Source organism: Benincasa hispida, chromosome 9, assembly GCF_027475165.1.
Source record: "Benincasa hispida cultivar pf3 chromosome 9, pf3_genome.v1.1, whole genome shotgun sequence".
Classification (NCBI taxonomy): Eukaryota; Viridiplantae; Streptophyta; class Magnoliopsida; order Cucurbitales; family Cucurbitaceae; genus Benincasa; species Benincasa hispida.
The window spans coordinates 55,686,198-55,708,872 of NC_143486.1; the positions used below are offsets into that span (position 1 = coordinate 55,686,198).

The following is a 22,675-nucleotide window of genomic DNA, read 5'->3' on the forward strand; positions in this document are numbered from 1 at the left end:
ACCAGATTGCCTGCAAATGGAAATTTTCTACCACGGTTTGAATCCTCTTCGCAGACCGCTGCCAATGCGGCAGCAGTTGGTGGTCTGCTTAACAAGACTTATGATGAGGCGAAGAATATCCTGGACTGCATCTCCAAGAATCATGAAGACTAGAGGGAGAGCTACCAGAGATTAAGAATCAAAGATTCTGATGCAAATAACGATGCTATTGTTTCATTGCAGAATCAAATGACCGCAATGATGAATTTGATTCAAGGAATGACGATTAGCAACCCAACAACGCAAGGTGGGCAAATCAACGCAATAAGTCAAAACACCACAAGGTGTGTGACTTGCAGTGATGGGCATGCTATGGAGGATTGCCCACAAAACCCACAGTCTGTATATTTTGTAAAAAAACAACCCTTTTTCCAACACCTACAACCCCGGGTGGAAAAACCACCCAAACTTTGTTTGGAAGAATCAACAATAAAATTTTCAATCTGTGGCACAAAAAGAAGGGCTACAAGGATTCTTCCAACGTAGCAACGGTCAGCAGAGTAACCAAGCAAGTAGTTCACAACAACCACCACAATCTTCTTCTCTAGAAAGCCTATTGAAGCAATATATAGAGAAAAATGAGACAGTGCTTCAAAGTCAGGCTACGTCCATCCGCAATCTTGAATTGCAAATGGGTCAGATTGCAAATGAGCTAAAAAATAGACCGCAAGGGGCGCTGCCAAGTTCAACCGAGCTTCCACGCAACCGAGAGGGTTCGGGTAAGGAGCAATGTCAGGTTGTGAGCTTTCACAAATTAATTTTCTAATAAAACTAATAAATTTTGATTTTTGAAATCAAATATGATTTTAAAATAAATTTTGAATTTTGGAAATAGAAAAACACAAAAGTGAAAAATTTGATTTTTCAACTTCATCTTCAACTAGCTCACAAATAACCCACCATCTTCAAGATTCATTTACTCCAAGCATGAGTTGCATCTCATGCAGCAAATCTCTTTGCATGATAATCTACAATATATTGAAGAGATTAGAGTGAAGTTGAAGTGATGGCAACCGATAGAATTTTAGCTGAAAATTCGGGTAGAAGAAGGTGTTCTTCATTAGGTTGCTATTGTGAGCATTCTCCAAGTTTTCTTTGATTCCAGCTTATTTTGAATCCCACAACTCAATCTAGAGTACCAAGAGAATAGTAGGGAAGATCTTGTGGTGGTCTGCACAAAGATTTGGAGGAATTAGCAGCTGAAAATCGAGATTTCAACGGTTCTTCAAAGGTATGTCTTGAAACCCATTAAATTCTGTTTGAGCATGTTTTCGTTTATGCCAAAATTAATCAATTAGAGTGCTTATCGATCCGCATCCCTTCCGCTGCGTGCTACTACCATTCCAACATATGGCCGAATGGAGTTCAGTTCCACATGAGTTCAGTTCGGTTGAGGATGCAATAACCTCACTTAAGGTTCGACGAAGATTCAAAGAGTTGAGCAAATATGTGATTCTCAAAATATAAAGATAAAACTAATCTATTTATTTTTATTTTTACTTGTCAAGCTCAAAATTAGGAAGTGTTTATATAATGAGTTAAAATTCAAATTACTTAACAATAATCATATGATCTTCATCTAAAAGAGACAAAAGAAAATTAGAAGTTTCTTCTTCATAGCCCTTTTAGATTTTAAATAGATTTATCTTTTTTTTCTTTTATGTGTGATTATAAAAAAAGAAAATAAAACTTGATTTTTTTTACACATGATGCTCAAGATTAAGGAAAGTTTATTTTCTAATTTAAAATTAAAATTATCTAAAATAATTTTATGACCATCATCTAAAAGAAGCGGAAGGAAAACAAAAAAATTCTCTCCTATAGCCCTTTTTGTATTTAGATTAAATTAAAAAAATTAGATAGATAGTACAAATATAGATTTCTAATACTACTCCTATTCATATTTTAACATATCACTAAATGATGTATTACTTTATTATTTTTTTAAGACCCATATAATGATCATTTTTAAATTTATGTTTTTCCACATTTTATGCTCAATGCTAGCATACTGTCATAGTCCTCATGATTTTCTTTCTTGTTGAGTTCTCCTTTTCTTTCTTTGCATCTCTTCATTTCTCTCACTCGATCTGTGCTTGCTCTTTTGACTTTTTCAGTGCTTTATTTGGTTTCTAGTCGACAATCTCCACTAGATTCGTTTTGTTCTATCGCAGCCAGCGACTGGGTAAGTTTTTTTTTCCCTTCATTATTCTCTTCTTTTGTCGCTTGATCTTCTCGTTTGACTGAAATATGTGTTGATCAGCAAGAAAATAAAACGATATAATGAATAGGTGATTGGTGGGTTGGTGTTGTCAGGCGTGTCAATTGTCGTTTTCTTTTAAAATTTTCAATGGGTTTTCAATTTTTGGGTCAATAGTTCTCTGAATTGCGAAATGATGTTGGAACATTGCACAAGGGCTTGAGTTCATGAGGATGCTACTTTGAGTAATGAAATAATCTTTTTATGAAGTCCCTCTTATGACAATGAAAATTGTTTTGAGATTTAATTTTTCTCCTCAATTCCAGCTGCTAGACTTTAAGGGGATTACAGTTCGACAAAGTAGTCTATTTTGATACTTTTTGTGGACAGACAAAAAAATGAACTAAGGGTGTGTTTGGTGCGTGATAAATGTAGAGAGTTGAGTTGAGTTGAGTTGATAATTATTATCTGGAGAGTTAAATTGTCTGGGGAGTTAAATTGTCTGTATTTATTTGCAGAATTGAGTTGAGTTGGTAATTATTGTCTGTGTTTGTTGTGCAGAGTTGAATTGAGTTAAGTTGGGGGATCTGATGTAGTTTTTTGTGAATGAGATTAGTTCTATTTTTTTCTGTTTGTTTTTTATTTCATTCTTTTATTTTTTAGTTCTATGTTTTGCTATTGTTGATTAATTTTCAAATATACACGTATTTTCTCAAATCATTTATGACATAAACTGGGACAATCTCAATTTTTTTTCTCAATTTGTAGGACATAATAGATTATTTTTCATATATTCTTTTAAAAAACTATAATAATTCTAATTCTCTTCAATCTGTAAAATATACCAACAAAATACATTTTATATTGTTGCTCAATTAATTGGTATATTGTATATTGTATGTATATATATTGAAGGTAATTATCCCAATTACTAATTGGTTTATGGAATGTATATATATTGAATCTTGCTAACTTAACATTATTATTTCACATATCATACCGTTTATTTTTATATAATATGGATAGTATATTTGGAATTGAAATTGTACATAGGATAATTACCTTTCATTTGATTATGATGGTGAGAATGTGATATAGTACAGTAACATTTTTCATAAGATCACAAAAATAATATGAAATGACCGAACATGTGGCCATTTCCAAAAAAATTCACAAAATATATGTTCTTTTCGATACTTATAATATAACATAGTGAGGGCCTCAGATAGAACATAAGATAAGATCGATCCTTGGAAGAAATCCAACAAAAACAATCAACCAAATCATCATATCAAATTTTTGTAAAGTGACATTCCAAAGGTTTGATGATTAAAAAAAATCAGGGGAGAATCCAAATGGCAAAGATGAGGGAAGAGAGAAGAAAATGAAAATATCACTAGGTTGTAGGGTTAGTTTTGAGTAGGTAAAAAAGTGGTTTTAATAACCCACGGTTTTTCTTTATGAGCTTAACAAACATGGATAATAAATATCCACCCAACTCAACAACTTATATCCATTTATCAAATACCTCCTCATTATTATTATCGTTTGCACTAAATGGTTTTGACATTCCAAATTTCTAGGTGATTTGTAATTAGATTGTTTGGATTATTTGTATTATAAAATTTTGAACTTTGAGGCCAAAATCGAATTAGCATGTTTCAATTTCAATTTTTATGTGATAGAAAATTTGTTGTGTTGGAGAAGATTTGAAAGATTGGGTTAGTTGATATAAGATTGGTTTTTTTTAAAGTTATTTTTGAATTTTTTTTTGGAGGCAGTTATTTTTGGATTTGGATTTGTGTTTGTGAGATTTAAAAGGAAAATGGAATATATGTACTTAATAAAAGTCAATCGGCAGTTTGACTAAAAGGTTATATATATATAAAAATGGGTTAAAAAAGAAAAAAAGAAAAATTAACCCTAATACTCAGCCGCCCCCCCTCCCACGAAATCTCTCTCTCGTCTCTTGTCAATCTGCACCGCCGACTCTCTTTTGCCCTCCTTCGTCCGCCGCCGGTCAATGACCAGAAACCCCAGACGTCGCCGCCGTGCGTCAGCGTTCGCTGCCGTCTCGAATCAGGTCGCCGACGGTCAGTAGCCACGCCGTTGAGCTCGAGCCAGCCGCTGGTCTTCATCAGTGCCGCCAGATCCGCAGTCGCCGTCGATCCAGCGCCGTCGCTGCCGCCACTGCCTTGGGTTTTCGCTGGAATCTTGGATTTGGGTATGGATTTGATTAATTCAGGTGGGTTTCTTGAAGATTGTTGAACACCCACTAAGTTTTGGCTTCGATTTATTAATACCCATCACGTTTTGGTGTTAGACTGAAGGGCTGAGGCGTGATTGATTGCTGTCCAGCAGGTTCGGGGTCGAGTTCGATGAAACTTTGTAAGTGTGTGAGGTTTCTCTTGAATGCCCATCAATTATTGGTTCCGATTTGATGATATCCATGAATTTTGGATGTTAGGGTTGTGGTTTAGCGAGTTCTTGGTGGTTGTCCAGTAGAGTTGGAGGTTTTCCGGCAACTAATAGTTTTTTGGGTAAGTTAATTGGAGATGTTTTGATAAATTTGGCAAATTGAGATTAGGCCCTAAAAGTTCAATTAGATTTTTGGCTCATGTCTTAGGTTTGAAACTAGTTGACTTAGATAAATATTTGAGCTTAAATTCGAGGTAAGTTATATTACTACTAGAATGTCTTTGTGCCAGGCGTCACATAGTTAGATAGAAATTGCTGGCTTCTTTGGACTACTGATGTAATTTGTCTGTGATTTACATGATTTATGAGGATGTATGAGCATGATGCTATATGAGATATGTTATGTTTATATGTTGTGGAACTTAGAATTATGATGCATGTTATATATGTTAGAGAAAATTGCCTCCTGCCCGTAGCCATGAATCTGAACCTTTGGGTCTAGTAGAGGTTTTGTGTTCCTTCGGGATCACCAGATAGAGGTTTTGTGTTCCTTCGGGATCACCAGATAGAGGTTTTGTGTTCCTTCGGGATCACCAGATGGAGGTTTTGTGTTCTTTCGAGATCACCAGATTTGTGTGATCCCTTTGGGTTCACCCATTAGAGGTTGTGTTCCCTTTGTGATTCACCAGTTAGAGGTTGTGTTTCCTTTAAGATTCACTAGATATAGGTTTGTATTTCCTTCGAGACTTACCAAACTGTACAGACTCACCACATCTATGGTAGGGTGGGTTAAATACTCACTCAGATACCCATATATGGGTTATTTGGTGAATGCAACATCCACTAGTATGTTGCATTTATTGAACATGAAATTTTGCTGGTTTTTATTTCTTTTCTTTTTTCTTTTTTTTTTTAGGGGAACCCCGAACTAAAGTTTTTTTAGTTAATGGAGTTTTTCATTTTCTTGAGGTTATTTATTTAATAAAGCCAGTCGATTTAGCACAGTTTGTAAAGAGTTCATTTTATAGTTTATGCATGCATGAGGTAATGACCCTACTAGAAGTCTTAGAAAAATGTGTTCTTACAATAGTTGTGTTTTTAGGTGGGTCATTGAGTTCTAGACTCTTAATTAATGTGTTGGAATCTTGTATATTGTTTCATTTGTGTGGTAATCTATTACCTATCAACCATTCAACGGAGAGAAGGAGGGCATGAGGCATGAATAGTGAATATCGATGACATTCTAAAAGATTAGTGGCCGGTTTATTTTAGTGTTTCGTGAGTGGCTTTTGTCTAAACACAACATTTATCACGTTTCACATGAAGAGCCTCTTTTTTTCCTTCAATTTTCTTTTCTTCTTCTTTGAAGTATCTAAAGTTTATGTTGCTTTTTGCATAGCTCCATTGATTTTAAGCATGTATCTCAATCAAGAGGCCTGAGGTTTGAATCCCCCAGTCCCCTATGTTGTTGAACTCAAAAGAAAAAAAAGGTTTTATGTTGCTTTGTATTATTATTGGCCATGCTTGGTTGGTGAGTATTCGGTCATTGTTTTCTTAAATCCTTCTATGTTTATTTTTCATCATATTACACACTCAATGGTGCTTACTTTGCTCATCTTTTCATTTTTTTTAATCAAGAACCCTAGAAATGGAAATCCCCAAATTTGAATGGGAACCCTAATCATAATCAGTATCGATCTTTGCAGATCCCCATCTTTGCACATTGTCGGATCATTCTCCGCACCTCACTCTTCTTCGCCGGAGGTTGATTTGATATTGCTTGCATGTTGCTTTATTGGAACCAGGGGTGGGGGGGTGAGAGAAAAGGGCTTAGATAGGTGAAGAGAGAGAATGGGGAGTCCTGGATCTGGTGCGGTTGATTATGCTGTGGGATCGATCGTGTGGGTTCGAAGGAGGAATGGTTCATGGTGGCCCGGTAAAATCTTGGGTTCTGATGAGCTTTCATCTTCGCACCTTACATCACCTCGATCTGGAACTCCAGTCAAGCTCCTTGGAAGAGAAGATGCCAGTGTGTAAGTTAGGATCCTCATTATGATCTTTGAATTCTATACTTATTTCCTCATCTGTTGTTTAGTTAGCTTCCTCTGTTTCATTGGTGTTATGTCTTCGCTTACACTGGTTTATATCTGTTTCTTTGTTTGAAGCTTGAATATTGAAGAAAGATGGAAACTATCCAATGTGTCCAATAACAAGTTGAGTTTTAGATGACGAAAGTGCATATCTAGGGATAGAACCTTATGTCTTAGTATCCAAGATCATACTGATTATCTCAGTGTTTGCTTTGGGAAATTGCGAAGTACAAAGAATTTGGAAGAGGTTTATTTGCTAGAAGATGACTTTATTGGTTGTTTCTGTTCAGGTTGAGAAACACATTGTTAAGAAAGACATGCCAGAAAGGTTGTGAATGAGTTGCTTGTTTCAATTTACAGAGGGTAGGTTGTTTAGAACTAGAGTCAATTGTGTTAGTGGAGGATGTCCTTGTGCGAGAAGATAAAGCAAAAACAGACTTCACAAGGAGTTTGTTATATTTAATTTTTGTGCCAAAGAAACACTGTCATCTTAGTCATTGACTCGTCTTCCTGGTTAATATGATCAACTGTAGTCTTTGGCTCTTCCTGGCATGGGTTCGTAGATCTGGTTATGATACTTTTGTTCTTTGCTCTGGCTTTTTCTACAACGGGTATACCATCTAGAAACTGAAATTGATTTACATCAAAAGCTTGTTGCATTGAAAAGTTGTCCACTAAACTCAAAATTGTTCCGATACTTTTGTTCTTTACTCGGAGTTTTCCCATGAGGAGGTTGTTCCATATAGAAACTAGAAATTGATTACACTGAATGCTTCCATATAGAAACTAGAAATTGATTACACCGAATGCTTCTGGTATAGAAAATGTGTCCACTGAACTCAAAACTCAAAAGTTAGGTGGTGTAGTCCAACCAAATAGCTCAATAAATGCACACACACCAAATAGCGCCAATAGGTTTTCTCCTTTCAAATAAGCTCATGCTAAAGCACTTTACAATTATCACAAAGAAAACTCCAATTGGTTGAAGAGTACACCAGTCAACATCTGTGCCTAGAAGATAAGTGTTTCATAAGATTCAAGCAAAGAATCAAGTAACAACCATATGATTCGCCATCTTTATTGCTAGCATCTGTGGGATGCACTGGTTGGGTTGAAATGTTAGAAGTTTCCATTTGGGTGGCTCTGAAGCCCCTTGTTTTTCTCCAAGTGCAGAAATTTGGGAAAGACAAAGTTGGTTTTTAGTTTGGAGGAAAGGAACCGAAGTTTGGTTCTCGGATTTGGGAAGACCATTGGCTGCCAAATTCTCCTCTTTCACTCATTTATTCGAGACTTTATGCAATTGCTTGAAAAATTTATTGGTGGTAGAGGATTTTGGGATTCTAATGATTTACATTGGATATAGATTTAAGAAGAATCTACAGGATAGAGAGTTTGAAGAGTGGCTGATTTTTAGATAGATTGGAAAATGTGGCCTCTAATCACATCAAGATAGCTTAATTTGGAAGGAAGATTCTGATAAATACTCCTGTAAATTAGCCACTCTCTTGTTGAAGAATAATTGCATGCTTGAAGAAGACCTGAGATCAAAGTTCAGGATTTAATGTTCACGAAAAGGTAAAGTCTTTGCAGTCCTTTACCTGAAAGGCATAAATACTCAAGGAAGAACCTGCATATCCACCTCCTTCCACAAGCGTGCTTCAACTGCTCGAGGAAGGATGAGTTCATCAGTTACCCTTTTTGGCTGCTCTCTTACTGTGGGCTGTAGATTGTTCACGCGCTTTGGCTGGAATGGTTGTTTACTAGAAGAATTAAAGGTGATGCTTCTAGAGCTTTTGTAGGCTGGACTGCTAACTTGGTGTGGGACAAGATTTTCAGCTAATACGAGATTTACTCTACTATGAGAACCAATTCTGTGTAATCAGAAGTGAATGTGGCAGGGATTCAATTAGATATTTGGACACTTGGAAATGAAGGTCTTTTAGAATGCTATGCTAGTCTTTCTTATTCTTTTGTTCTACTGTAGCCAAACCTGGTTTTCAAGGAAATTCCTTGGCTTTATCCACAAATTTCATGCTGTTTAATGAATTTCCTATCATGTTTAGAGATCCATTGTTTTGTCCCTTTCAACATGACAGGAAATACCACTAGAGTGGAGTTCTTTAATGAGATTTTCTCTCAAAGATGTGTAAGTAATGCATAATAAATCTACATTAACCATCAAAGATGTGAAAGTCAGGAGAATTAACGTTATTTGAACATTGTAATCAAGTGGTTCATTAGCATATATGTACATATATGTCTGGATCATTATATATACATCAAAGATGTTCAAAATGAAGATGTTCAAAAGGATTTGCCACTTACTTTCATTAGCATATATGTCTGGATCATTAGCATATATGTCTCGAAGATGTTCAAAAGTAGTCACTTCACTTCGAAGTATGGTAAGTATGTTTTCTTTTTTACCAAGAGGATTTGCCACTTACTTTCTTTCGAAGATCGATGTTTTCAAATAAAATTAAATGGTTGGAGAAAGGAAATCCACTGGCCATGCATTTGACTTATATTCTTTTGTAATTGAATTTATTTAAGGGAAAAATGGTCGGTTAGCAAAATAAATTCTTTGTATAGGAGGCAATGTCCCATTGATTAAGGATCTAACTAAAGCATATAGTTCTAACTCATAGGTACTCCAATATTGTTTTGAACCTCCCAACTTCTCACTAAAGTACTATATTGGATGTTTGTTTTGAGATTGAACAAGCCCTATCCCAACTCTTGATGCATCAACAAGGTAGGGAAAAATTTGGTCGGTGAAGGACTGGACTCTTGGGCAGGTGCTGTTTAAATCTCTGAAAACTAAGTTCTTGAGGGTTTTCTCATCGGAAAGTACCCTTTTTAGGCAATCTGTTTGAGGAGCTGCTATAGAACTAAAATTTCTAATAAATTTTCTGTAAAAGATGCTAAGCCCAAGAAAGATTGTACTTGTTTGATGGATTTAGGAGTTGGCCATTCAGTGTTTTTATTTTGATAGGGTCAACTTCAATTCCACTCTCTTCAATTATGAGTCCTAAAACTAATATTTCATTACTAAAGTAAACATTTATAAGAATTTATAAACAATTGATTTGATGCAAACAAAAAAAAAATGGTCAGTTTTCAAGTGATTCAAGTGTTCTTGTTTAGTTTCACTATAAATAAGCATGTCATCAGAATAAACAACGAAAACCTGTTAAGGAAAGGAAGAAAATGATTCATTCAACCTCATAAATGTGCTAGGTGCATTAGAAAGGCCAAATGACATGACTAGCCACTCGAATAATCCCTTATTAGTCTTGAACTTTGTGTTTCATTTGTTTCCTGGATGACTTTGATGGTATCCACTTGTCAAATCAATCTTTGAAAACACATTGGCCCCACGTAATTGGTCCAACAAATCACCAATTTGTGGTATAGGAGAACAGTAGTTGATGTTATTCTATTAATTGCTCTACTATCAACACACATCCTCCAACTACCATCTTTTTTAGGTGTTAATAAGGCAGGAGCTGCACATGGACTTATACTTGGCTGGACGTGTCCTTTGTTTAGAAGTTCTGCTTTTTGGTCATCTAATGTTTTTACTCTCGAGGGCTCATCTTGTAGTGTGGTAGGTGAAGTAATGATGCTCCTAGAACAAAATCTATATGGTTTTGAATGTTTCGTAATGGAGGTAGTTCTGTGGGAGTATCCATTAGTGAAGGATATGTGGATAATAGATTTTCAATCTCCCCTAGTATAGATTTTGTCGATGCCATTTCCAAATCCCCCTTGACTTATAAGCCCCCATATATTTGCCACATAAACTCTTTTCCTTTTAAAATCGTAAAGAAGCTTTCATTAGATTCCAACTTTCTACTTACTTTGTGAGCTCCATTTCTACTCATAAAAATTAAAACAATTTTCTTCCCCATCCAAGTAAATTCATAGGTGTTATCCCTTCCTCAATGGAGAGTTTGCATATCATATTGCCAAGGCTTTCCAAGAAGTAAATGACTAGCGTCCATAAAACATCGCACGTATCTGTAATGTAATAGTTGCTTCTCCTCCTTTCTTAATCCAACTAACCTTGTAGGGGTCTAGATGTGGTTTTGTTGAGTTTAGGGCATTCACTAGCTTTTTAGAAACAATGTTCTCACTGTTGCCACTATCTATAATGGTGCTACAAATCTTTCCATACATTGAGATGGTGTGTTGCTGTTTTAGGAGCAAGGAGTAGTCTCTGAATGACACAAGAAAGTTGTTCCCCTTCATCAGCTTCCAAATAGGTGATGTTTTCTTCATTTGATTCCCTGCTGCCCTCTCTTACATTGTCATCTTCTTCCATCATTTCTATGGCCTTTCTAGAAGGACAATTATTTGAGAGATGTCTCACTTGGCCGCAACGAAAACTTTTTCCTGTTCTTGGATGATTGTATGGATTTTGTGCTTTCTATGGAGAAGATTCAGGTAGTTTGTCTTTGGCGGTTGGTGGTTCAATATTCTTTCCTTTTCTTCCAACATTAGATGATGGGAGAATGGCTCTATTGTTTGTCATGTTGTTTCTCTTGAAGCCACCGTTCTTGTTTTCCCAAGAAGCCCTTCCTTTAGATCTACTAGATTGAAGTTCATTAATTTCTTCAATGGTTTCGGCCAAAGATATTCCATTGGATAGGAAGGCAATGAGATGTACCTTAACCTTTTCTTTGATGTCTGTTCATAAAGGATGTACCGTGAGAATAGGTGTCATTATGCCCTAGTCTAGCAATCAAACAATAATTTTTATCGATTAAAACAACTATATCCTCAAAAATGTAGATATAGTGGTAAGACCGAGTCTGAACCACAAGGAAACTTTTACTTGTTTAAAACAACTTTTGAATTCAAGTGTAATGGGGGGAGGGGTTGTCATGCAAGATTGTAAAAAGAAACCAGAGTTAACATTTGGAAGAATTTGCAATAAAACTGAAGAGAGCATTGGATTTTTTTTTCCCTAATCTCATTCTGAAAACACTTGGGAATAGGAATGTACTAATTTCAATTTCTATCCTTGAATTAAGGAGATGGAAAATTCACTTAACCGCACAATGAACAAATTCACTAATTGCCCTTTTTGTTAACAAGAACTAATTCTTATTTAACCTAAAATTTTCATGATTTTCTATCCTTAACGGTTTCCATATCAATCCAAATTTGCATTAAGAACAATGGGTACATTTTTGTGACGAATTAAAGACCGAAAAACCTAGATTTCAAATTTGATTATTTCATTGAATCTAATTAGTTCATACATTGCAAGAATCAAAGAAAAAGTCTCTAATCATCAACTTAATTCATAATCTATGCTTGGCGCTATATGAATTTTGCATTCAAGAAATCACTTATCTTAAGTTGTCAATTTACAAAATGAATTCATATTAAATTTTTTCAAGAATCAATCAAGATTGTAGAAATTAATCCATAACGAATACCAAAATTCTCAAGAAAATGAAATTAGAATTCTCAAGAAAATGAAACTAGAATTCTACTCCCAAGAAATTCTTACCTTGGCCACACATGCTTGGTAGGAATCTTCAATGAATTGATGAGAAAATACAAGGAAAAATGTGAGAGAAGAATGGTGAAGATTGGGGATGAAGGTCTGAAATTTGGGTGAAAAATGGACTCTCCCCCTCTAAAATAAAATCAGAAAATTCTATTTATACATAGTGGGCTACGTTGTTGCGTTGAGGTAGAGCACAACTGCACTTTGGGCTGTTGTCGAAGTGGGCTCCTTTTTGAGTTCTTTTTGCTCCAAATGACCGTCCTTGGGATGATTAATACCTACAAAATTGGACAATAAACGTATAAATTTCACGAACAAGGCTAAATTAAGCTAAGAAATAGAGCACTTTTATGGTGCTGTCAATAAACGCACCACAAAATCAAGCTATAAGATGATTTTCACTCTCAACTAAGTTTGTTCTTGCACCCAACCTATGAAATCTTTTCGTGTAGTTAGCAATGCTCTTGAACCTTGTCGACAATTTTGGTATTGATTCTATAAGATTTGTTCATAATGTGCAGGTGGGAATTGGTACCTCAACATTCTTTTCTTTTCCATCTTTCCCAAGTCTTGATCGGTATACTTTCACACTCCTCATCCTGTTTTCTTTAGTTAGTTTCCACCATGTGGGAGCACCCCCTTTCAATTTTAGAGCTACCAAACTTACTTTTTTCTTATTTGTTGTGATCACATACTTGAAAAAACTTTCCATCCCTTTTGTCCAATCCAAAAAAGCCTATATATCTCTTTTCCCATAAAAATTTGGTGGATCTAGTTTTACCTTATGACTTTACCACTCCAGCTTGAAATTGTTACTTTATGACTTTATCTCTTTTCCTTCTTTCTTCTTTCAACTTGATGAATCTAGAACATCGATTCGATGTCTTCTATGATATGTCCTTAATCTTGGCTGTTCTTGGAAGTTTCTTGGTAAATCTTGATATATCTTGGATGCACCTAGTGTTGATTCCCCGGTCTATCTTGGTAACGAAGATTTAATTTTACTCTATTTTCTTGTGGTGGAGGTAGTTGTGGTTGGTTATGTGCCTCATTATTCGATCTAGCTGGAAAGTAATAATAGTTTGTGTTTAGGGTGGAGGCTATTTTAGTTTAGTAGGAAGTAATAAATACTATAACAAAGAGAGAATAAGAGAATGAGTAGGAAATATTAAGTGTTACAATAGACATTGTAGCAAAGAGAGATTTGAATAATAATACGGTAGTTAATTGTAGATTCTAATAGTTGGAAACACCAATTATTATGATTGGAACTCTAAACATGGAGTGAGCTATAATAATCCATTGCTCCAACTTCAAGTTGGTAGTCCAAACACTCCCTACAAAGCCAACACCCAAATATATTTAGGATGGAAACTAACAACCTACAACCTGCTGTACAGGTTAATAACAACTAAAGTTGCGACCTTAAGCCCTTAAACAGCCTAAAAACTATGATTATGTAACTTAACTAAAACATATCAACACAAATAAAAAATATTAAACAAAAACAGTAACATAAAGACTACATCAGTTTGGTAATTTATTGGGTTCAATATAATTTATAAGCAAGAAGGTTGTATCCATAGGCTTTGTACCCTTTTTTTTTTTTGGAAAAAAATGTTATGATTATTTTTTTAATTCTATAAAATTATTATTATTATCAGTGTATTGTATTTTATATCTTTATCTATTTCTCAGGGATTGGTACAATTTAGAGAAGTCCAAGCGAGTAAAACCATTTCGATGTGGTGAATTTGATGATTGTATTGAAAGGGCAGAGTCCTCGCAAGGCATGCCAATAAAGAAGAGGGAGAAATATGCACGTAGGGAGGATGCTATTCTTCATGCTCTTGAACTTGAGAAGGAACTACTGAATAAGCAAGGAAAACTTAATTTATATTTTGATCAAACGATTATTGGATCACCTGGTGCCACTGCAAAAAAGGGAATAATTTCTTCGGATCATATAGGAACTGGTGATATCAACGATGGGCATTCTGAATCACTCCAATTTTCAAAGATAATTGATGTAAATTATGACAATGAAATTGATCCATGTCTTAAAGCAAATGAAGGAGCCCAACGGAGTGGTGAGGATGACCATTCTGAAGCAAGACCGAGAATGAGAGGCTTGCAGGACTTCGGGCTCAGAATTACTTCTTCCAAAAGAAAGGTTCTATCTTCTTCTGTTGTCTCAAATGGTTTTGAAATGCTTGCAACTGATACCAGTGTTCTGGCTCCTCCTGTTGGTGTTTGTAACATCGGAAATGATAGTGGTGATGCAAATGGTAAGGATTTTATGGTTTTAATATATTGAATTGTTCAATGAAAAACACTGGGCAAGGGATGTCCAAATGCTCTTCTTGCTCAACCATTCATAAACGATCCCGAAGTAGATTGCCACAGGTAGCTAGATTGATGGATCATATTTTTTTCTTCTTCAGGGATGCAGCAAATTGATCTTGCAAAGAGGAGCAAGTGTATGTATCTTCCAGCTGATTCTAGTGATTCATTGGAATGCAGAGAATCTTCTCTAGGTCAGGTTGAGGTGTCAACACCCCATTTAGGATCTGGAGTTATGCCTTCTCGGCCTGATTCCCTAGTTGAAGAGAATGCTTCTGGTTCATCTGAAAATGATTCTTCTGGCTCAGAAACTGATTCTGATTCTTCCAGGTCAGATCAGGACATGGATAATGACATGGCTGCACTTTCAGGTTATTACTTATATAGATGTATGTTTGTCGTATTCATATTCCACTATTAATTGGTGTGCTACTGATTTCAATGATATGTTACACTTGAATGCTTATCCTCGTGGATAGAATAATCTCATTTATCTTAAACGATCACCTTCTTAGCTGTTTTTATTAAATGTTTTGGGCTTCCACACCTCCAATGTTGTAATTGTGAATGGTCTAGGAGTCCCTAGCACAATTGACGTGCTTATCTAGGCATATTTCTAGGCTACATTGTGATCCTTCCACCAGATGCTTTGAGTGATAATATTTTGTGTGGTAGAACTTAGAAGACCCAATATTTTAGTTTCAGGATAGAATATGTAATCTGCCGATTTTGATTATTATTCATTACCCATCCTATTGTTGTCCAACTTATTCTGTCTCTGTACATGTGTGTTCACTATGGATGTTTTCCTTCTTAGCTATATGCTCTTAGTTGTGCTAGTAGTGTTGTGAGTTGGAATTAATACGTCCAGGCATTCAAATCTTTTTTTTTTTTTTTTTTTTTTTTTTTCAGATACATCAATTCTTAAGCTCACTTTTTTAATCAAAAGACGAGAGCTTCAATTCTGAAGCTCAAGTTTCGATGCTTGTATTGCTTTTAAATAGGTCCGATGATGTTTTGTTCCTTCTCTTTGGTATTCTGTATTAGATGTACTCGTTTACATACCAAAGTAAATTTATCACTGAGAATATGATATACCAAATTGCTATATATTTTGCTTCTAGCATTTGTTTAATTGAGGACTTGTTCTTGGTAATGGTGGAAAAGGAAAATTGTGAATTACAAATTTGGTGTTTTGGAATGTGAGTTTTCTTTTTCTTTCCCTTATGGTTGCAACTTTAACTTGTTACTGCAAAAAGGAAAGGAAAAAAAAGAAAAAAAGAAAAAGAACAAAAAAGAACTTCCTTGAATTGTTCTCCATGTTTTGGATCTCTGAATTATATAACTGGTCTGTGGTTAGTGTTCCTTGGCTTTTGCGCTTAGTGTTTCTATTGCTTGGTTAATTCATTCCATATATTTGATTTCTTCAGATTCTACTTTGCCTTCAGAAAAGGAGCCGAATACATTTGAAAAAACGGACACACAAGAGCATGGAAATGTGAGCAGCGAGGAGCATGATGATTCTGTGCATTCTGGTGATATGTCTCACCTTTATCATCACGACCCTGTATCTACTAACGAAGCAGTGTCTAAGTGGCAACTGAAGGGAAAAAGGAATGTTCGTAATTTTTCTAAAAAACTCGGTGGAGTTGATGAACCATCAAGCCACCTATGGGTACATGGGCAAACAACATTCAGTAACAGGAATGATTATTTTGATGACAGCATAGAGGGAGTTGATGCATTGGAAGAGGAATATTATTTGACGTCTAAAATGGTATCAAAAGATCAATATTTTGTCAGAAATTATATGCATGATTGGGAAGGTCAGCCTGCTTTGAAAGGATATTGGGATGTCAAAAATCCCTTATATGGTCTACATCATCATTTTGGTGGGATGCCAAGGACTATATTAATAGATGTTGATGTGAAGGTCCATGCAAGTTACCAGAAAGAGCCTGTTCCTATCGTATCACTTATGAGCAAGTTAAATGGTCAAGCTATAATTGGACATCCAATTCAAATTGAAACTCTAGAAGATGGTTTTTCTGAAACCATTCTTTCTGATAGTCTAGGTAATGCACTCAGTGAAAATGATGGAAACACAGCATTCCAACCATCTTGGAGGACTGCAAGGAGGACGGCAAATGTTCGAATCCCTCGCCCTCATTTACCAACAGTACTGGATGGTGAAGAAGCTGGCTATGATTCACCTTTTGGTGATCAAGAAAGGAAATCAAGATTCAAAAGAGTTAAAACTGGGGTCTACCGTCAGAAAGCAGGCCAGGGTAGGGAACAGCCTCACATTCCTCGGGGACCTTCAAATGATAGAAGGCTCCCAAAAAAGATGGCTAAGAAAGTAAGCTTATCTTCTATCCAGAAGACTAGAACTTTGTCTTCAATAGCTGTTGAGCAGAATTTTAGTAACATGCCAATACATGATAGTGTAACTTGTCAAATTAATGGATCTATCAAACCAGAATCTTCTGGCCCCCCAACTGTAGCATGCATACCAGTAAAATTAGTATTCAGTAGATTATTAGAGAAGATCAATAGGCCACCCTCAAAAGCTACTAATAATATGGTATTGTTAAATAATAATTCTAATAGAGATCCTTGACAAGTTATGTGTATACTGTTGACAACCCGAAATAAATGTATATCCTCGGTGCCAATCGATTTCGATATCCCCTGGCTACACCTGAACCTATTTTGCCAACCTGATTCTTTTGATAAATCAAGTCACTGAGGATGCTTTAGTTGTAATAAGTAATTAGGACCGTATTCTTTGACCGTATTCTTTAAGGTAGGTTATTGTGGAATTTATAGAGTATATTTTGGTTCAATACAAGATAGTTACTTTGATCTGTTTTAGTCTGATAGAATTACAGAACTTGGAAAGTTATAAGAAATCTGGAGACCGAATAACTGTAAATCTTATATAGTTATTTAAGGGTGGAAAGTCTTCAGTTGCGAGGGGAAATTTATTTGTAAATAACTCTGGTCCCTGTACCATTTGCAATGATGATTACTCTACGGGCATGTTTTCAGTTTGTGATCCTTTTACATTATGCAATTGTTTGAGAATGTTTGTATGCACTTCCTCTCTTACTCCTACCCGACAAAAGGGGTTCTTATTCTTAATTTTAGATCTCATTTGATAATATTTTTTTTTAGTTTGTAATTAAATTTTTTCCTAATTTTTTTATGATAATTTGCATCTTAAAGTAAATGAATTATATTATTAGTCAAAATCTAAAAAAGAAAAAAAAAAAGAAAAAGACAAATGTTTAACCATTACTATTTTTAGTTTTCAAAATTTAGTTTGGTTTTTGCAAACATTAGTTAAAGTAGATACAAAAATAAGAAATTTAGAGATAGAAGTATTTATAGGCTCAATTTTCAAAAACTAAAAATAAGAAACCAAATAGTTACCATAGAGGGTTAGAGTTTTAGTTTTCTATTTTCTTTTACTAACGTATATCTTTGAGTTTATGGGTTTTTTTACTCGTGAGTCTAAATCTATTACACAATTTACTAAAATTTTCTATTTTGTACATAAAGAGTCTACCGGGCTTTTATTTTACATAAAATTTTGCCTTAATTTATTTTTTAGATCATTTTAACACACATATATACACTAAAAGACATTTAAGAAAAGTTGCTTGCATTATGAACTTTCCAAAATAATCTTTTCAAAACCTAACCAACTAGAAACAACACAATATATTTAATATATATTTGAATTTTCTAAAAATACAATTGATAAGGGCATGAATAAGATAATTTTGTCCAATATATCTAGTATACCGAACAATGTATATAATGTATATTAACATTCTTTAATATATTTATAAACACATTAAAAGATAAATCAAAATATATGTAAGTCATATTTACATTTTAAGTATATTATGAGTATATTCGACAACTTGAGATCATGATAATGTGATCGATTTTTAGCTATCAATATCAAAGAAAATAAATCAAATCTTCTCAAATGAAGAAAACATTAATTTGAAATATTATGCATTAGATGAATATCAACTAAAATTAATAAATAAAAGAATTTCAACTCTAAGGATTGGGTTAGGCACAGATTGCCTTAAGATCAAATATCTTTAGACAAAAAACAAGTTCCTTGGTCCAAGATTCGAACACTTCACAAGATTGAATGAACAATCCCACTTGAATGTTATTGGCTTGCAACTCAACATATGAATTGTAAAATTCAAGAAGCTATCCTGGCTAAACTTAAAAGAAGCACAAGGGCTAAATCTCAATTCATCGTAGGACTCTTAAACAACCTAAAGGCAGGGATTTAATAGTCTCCCAAAGAAAATCCTAATGTCACATCATAGTTCATAATAAAATTACAAAAATGGTCAATACTTATTAAGTCACAAAAAGAATAAAATTAAAAAATATTAAAATTACATAAAAATTATTAAATAAAACATAAATAATAATTTGATACCTGGACGGTTCAAATCAAGAAGATGTTCTTTTAGTCCATCCAAACATATATAACTTGTTTCATGAGCTCATCAAAGCTTTAAAGCAACAAAACGATGTATGTATGGGAAAAAAAGTCATTCAAAAAATTGTACAAGAGAATAAGATAAGAAATATCCCAATAAATCATCTACAATGCTTCATACTTTTTAATTCAATTCACATAAACTTATTTTAATATTATGAACTCCTCGAAAAGCACACTTGATCTACCCTTCTTTTGGAATTTCTTTTGAACGATAACCTACCATCATTCTTTTGGAAACCATGTATCTAAGTTGACATTTTTTTTTTTGTTGTCGGTCATCATGGTGGTGACCAATATTTTGCAACTATCATTTTTAGATATATATTTTTATGCAATAATATGGAGTTAGAGAATAACATAACTTAAAATCGAACACATTTTTTAAAATTGTCAGAAAAATCTTTTTATTTATATTTACCAAGGGGACATTTGGCCCACTGGGTAGAGTAAATAAGTATGAGGTTATTACAGTTAGTAAGTTTGTATTTGGGGTGTAAAGTTTAAGATCAAGTTTCTTGATAATTGTAAAAAGTAGATTAAGAAAGTTAGATGAAGTTACTCGATAAATGTGAAAATAGAAACAGAGAGGAAAATTGAATTACTTGAACAATGTGAAAAGTATAAAAAAAAATGAGAAGATGAGGTTACTCGATAAATGTACAACACATATCTTGAAGTTTAGTTGTTTACATCAAATCACCAACAACCCATATATGGAATTTAAGATCAATACTTGTATAATAAAAAATAAAAAGAAAGAAAGAAATCGAAAATAATCCTAAACTTATAATTAAGATCTTCACGTTAAATAAATCAGCAACCTCCTTAAACTCATACAAAATAATATGCACTCCAAACATTGACTTTCTGAATCTATACTAAAATAGTTCGCACCTTAAACACTGACTTACAATTCAAACTAAAATAGTTTGTACTTCATACACATACTATTTGAACCTATGCTAAAATAATATGCACTACAAACACGTACTATTCATCTCCACAATTTGTTATATTAACTTCAAAATTATACAATCACAGACTATTATAACTACTTATTTGAACCAAATCATCCTTTGAATTAAAAGATATTTTTAATCTCTACGTGGAAGTATTGATTTAAGACTCTAAGGAGTGTTAGGGCTTGAGCTTCAAATGGATTGAGTGAGCTATTATAGTATACTCTATGGTTGAGGTTCCAATTATAATAGTGTTTGCAACTATTATGACCTACAATAAACTATTATTGTTATTTCAAATCCATTTTTGTTATGATGTTTACTATTTTTTATAGAACTAAAATAAGTCTGTACCTCGAACACAAACTATTATAATTCCAACTAAAATAGTTTACAACCTAAATACAACTATTATAACCTAAAAATTAATATAATTCACTAACTATAATAACTAATTCAATGTCCAAACACCTCCTAAGCTTTTATCTATAATGTAAGATATAATTGTTGTAGTTTAAACTGTATAATAATCTTAAAAAAAGGAACATTATTTTTTAAAAATCAATCTTTTATATAATAAAATTCAAGAACAAATTTTTGCCTTGAAAAAATAATGAACCAAGTAAGTACGTGTGTATGTATATGTGTATATATAGTTTTACCGTTGTTAATTCAAAATGGCTTGAAAAGATAATTTGTGCTTTATTTATTCAGCTATATACTTATATGAAAGTGATATTTTACTCTGTTGGACATCACTATTTCACATGTTGCAAAAAAGGATGTGACATTATTGAAGTTTGATTGTTAGGAGAATAATGGTTCCATTTTTATAAATTATAGGAATTGTTACTTTTTTTTTGTCCCAAAGTTCGGAAGAGTACGCATTTTTTGGTCATTATGTCTACCGTCATTGAGATTTTAAAACCTTGGCGTATTTGAGGTTTAAAAAATTCTTGGAAGTATTTTTTATTATTTTAAATAATTATAACTCATTATAAAATATTTGTAAAAGTTAAATGTTAGAGAAAAGAGAAATTCTTTAAATTATTTTTAATTTAAAATGTCATCGATTATTTTAAATAATAATAAAAATGTCACTTTAACAACGTTTGAAAGTTACACTTTAAAGTTCGAGACTAAAAGAAGTATATGTTAAAAACTCCTTAATCAAATACATCTATTTTCAAAAGAACAAAACTTGAGTGTAAGTTGGGTTACACCTAGTTCGGTCCATTTTTACGATACCTCGTGTCTTCTTCTTCTTCTTCTTCTTCTACTTTCTCTTCCTTCTGTTCATCTCCCCTTTTCTTTTCCTTGTTTCTCTGCAACTCTTTAACCCTTCTCCAAATTCAACCTCCAGATTTTCTTTCTTTCTTCAAACCTCAATCTTTAATTTGTTTTATTTTATTTTATTTTATTTTTTTACTGATATTCTTTCATGCTTTCGGTGCCAAGCTCCACTCCCATGACTGTCTTATCTTTTTTTACACCATGAAATTTGTATATATATTTTTTTTCACTTTGTGACGATCTTCTTTTTATGCTTTTATGTTCTTTTTTTTATTTTTATTTTTGTAGCTTCTCTTTTTAGCTCATAACCCCAAGTTCCTCCCATGGTTCTCCTCTTTTTCTTCACAATAAATTTGCAAATTGAGAAAAAAATATTACTCTTGTAGGCGATATGCTATGAATGGGAAGGTAGAGTTAGGTCTTCTTCTATGGAAGTTGTTAGGATTTTAATACCCGCCAAAAGAATCTATTGGATTTGGATTGAGAAAATGGAGGGGCTTTACTTCAAAGCAAAGGAAAAGTTGCAAATTTTGATGTGGTGAAGAAGACGGGCTAGAGTAGGAAAAAATGGAAGATGGAGCTTGAGATTTTGGAAAAAGAGGAAACAAAGAAAAGCAACAGACAAACAGATGATAGAAGAAGAAAGGAAAAAGGAAAAATAAAATAAAATAAAAAAAGACATATGGCACCATAAAAATGGGCCACATGGCTACCGTGCATATCAGGGTGAAACCGAGCTTGCACCTAAGTTTTGCTCTTTCCAAAATAAATCTAAGAAGTATAGAACTACGATTTACAAGAAACCCTTCGATTTGAACGAAAAAACCCTCGGAGGCTGTTTGGTTGGCAATCAATGCATCTAAAATGTGCGTATTTTGCCCTTACGGTTTTAAATATAACTTGGTTAGATTTGACTTTATTTGTTAGTAGTTTCAGGGTTATATTCGAGATAGCAATTCAATGTCAAAATAATCTAGAAAGAGAATAAATATGTCCAGAGAAGTCAATCCTAAGCCATGCATTGAATAGAGGGAAGAAAAAAAAGAAGAAATTGCATGTTACTAAAAAGGAGGATAGCGCAGCGTGTAGCGTAGCAGCACTATCTGAGGCGCTTCAGACTCGATAGGGGCATTTTTAAAGCAGTGCAACCCTAGCTTCGACACCAACAGACAACACATCGCTTCCTTCGTGCACGAGAGACAGCTTTTTCAGAATAATTTGTTCAATTAGCTCGGTTGAATCAAAGATCCCACTCCAGGGAAGATC

At 33.9% G+C, this 22,675-nt stretch overlaps 1 protein-coding gene across 24 annotated transcripts; it reads left to right on the forward strand.

Annotated features, from left to right (window-relative positions):
• The first annotated feature begins 4,139 nt into the window (after positions 1–4,139).
• On the forward strand, positions 4,140–17,301 carry LOC120085491 (Tudor/PWWP/MBT superfamily protein). 24 transcript variants are annotated; one of them, XM_090318118.1, is made up of 7 exons: positions 4,140–4,484; positions 4,563–4,627; positions 4,707–4,779; positions 6,364–6,690; positions 13,970–14,559; positions 14,716–14,985; positions 16,045–17,301. In XM_090318118.1, exons 4-7 carry the CDS (start codon positions 6,509–6,511, stop codon positions 17,232–17,234), a joined length of 2,232 nt encoding a protein of 743 aa, XP_090174244.1. In that variant the 5' UTR covers positions 4,140–4,484; positions 4,563–4,627; positions 4,707–4,779; positions 6,364–6,508; the 3' UTR covers positions 17,235–17,301. The 24 variants fall into 24 exon arrangements, with proteins under 24 accessions (XP_090174244.1, XP_090174255.1, XP_090174242.1 ...); XM_090318129.1 differs by having other exon boundaries at positions 4,143–4,463; positions 6,364–6,694; XM_090318116.1 differs by having other exon boundaries at positions 4,143–4,463; positions 14,716–15,003.
• The last annotated feature ends 5,374 nt before the right edge of the window (positions 17,302–22,675 follow it).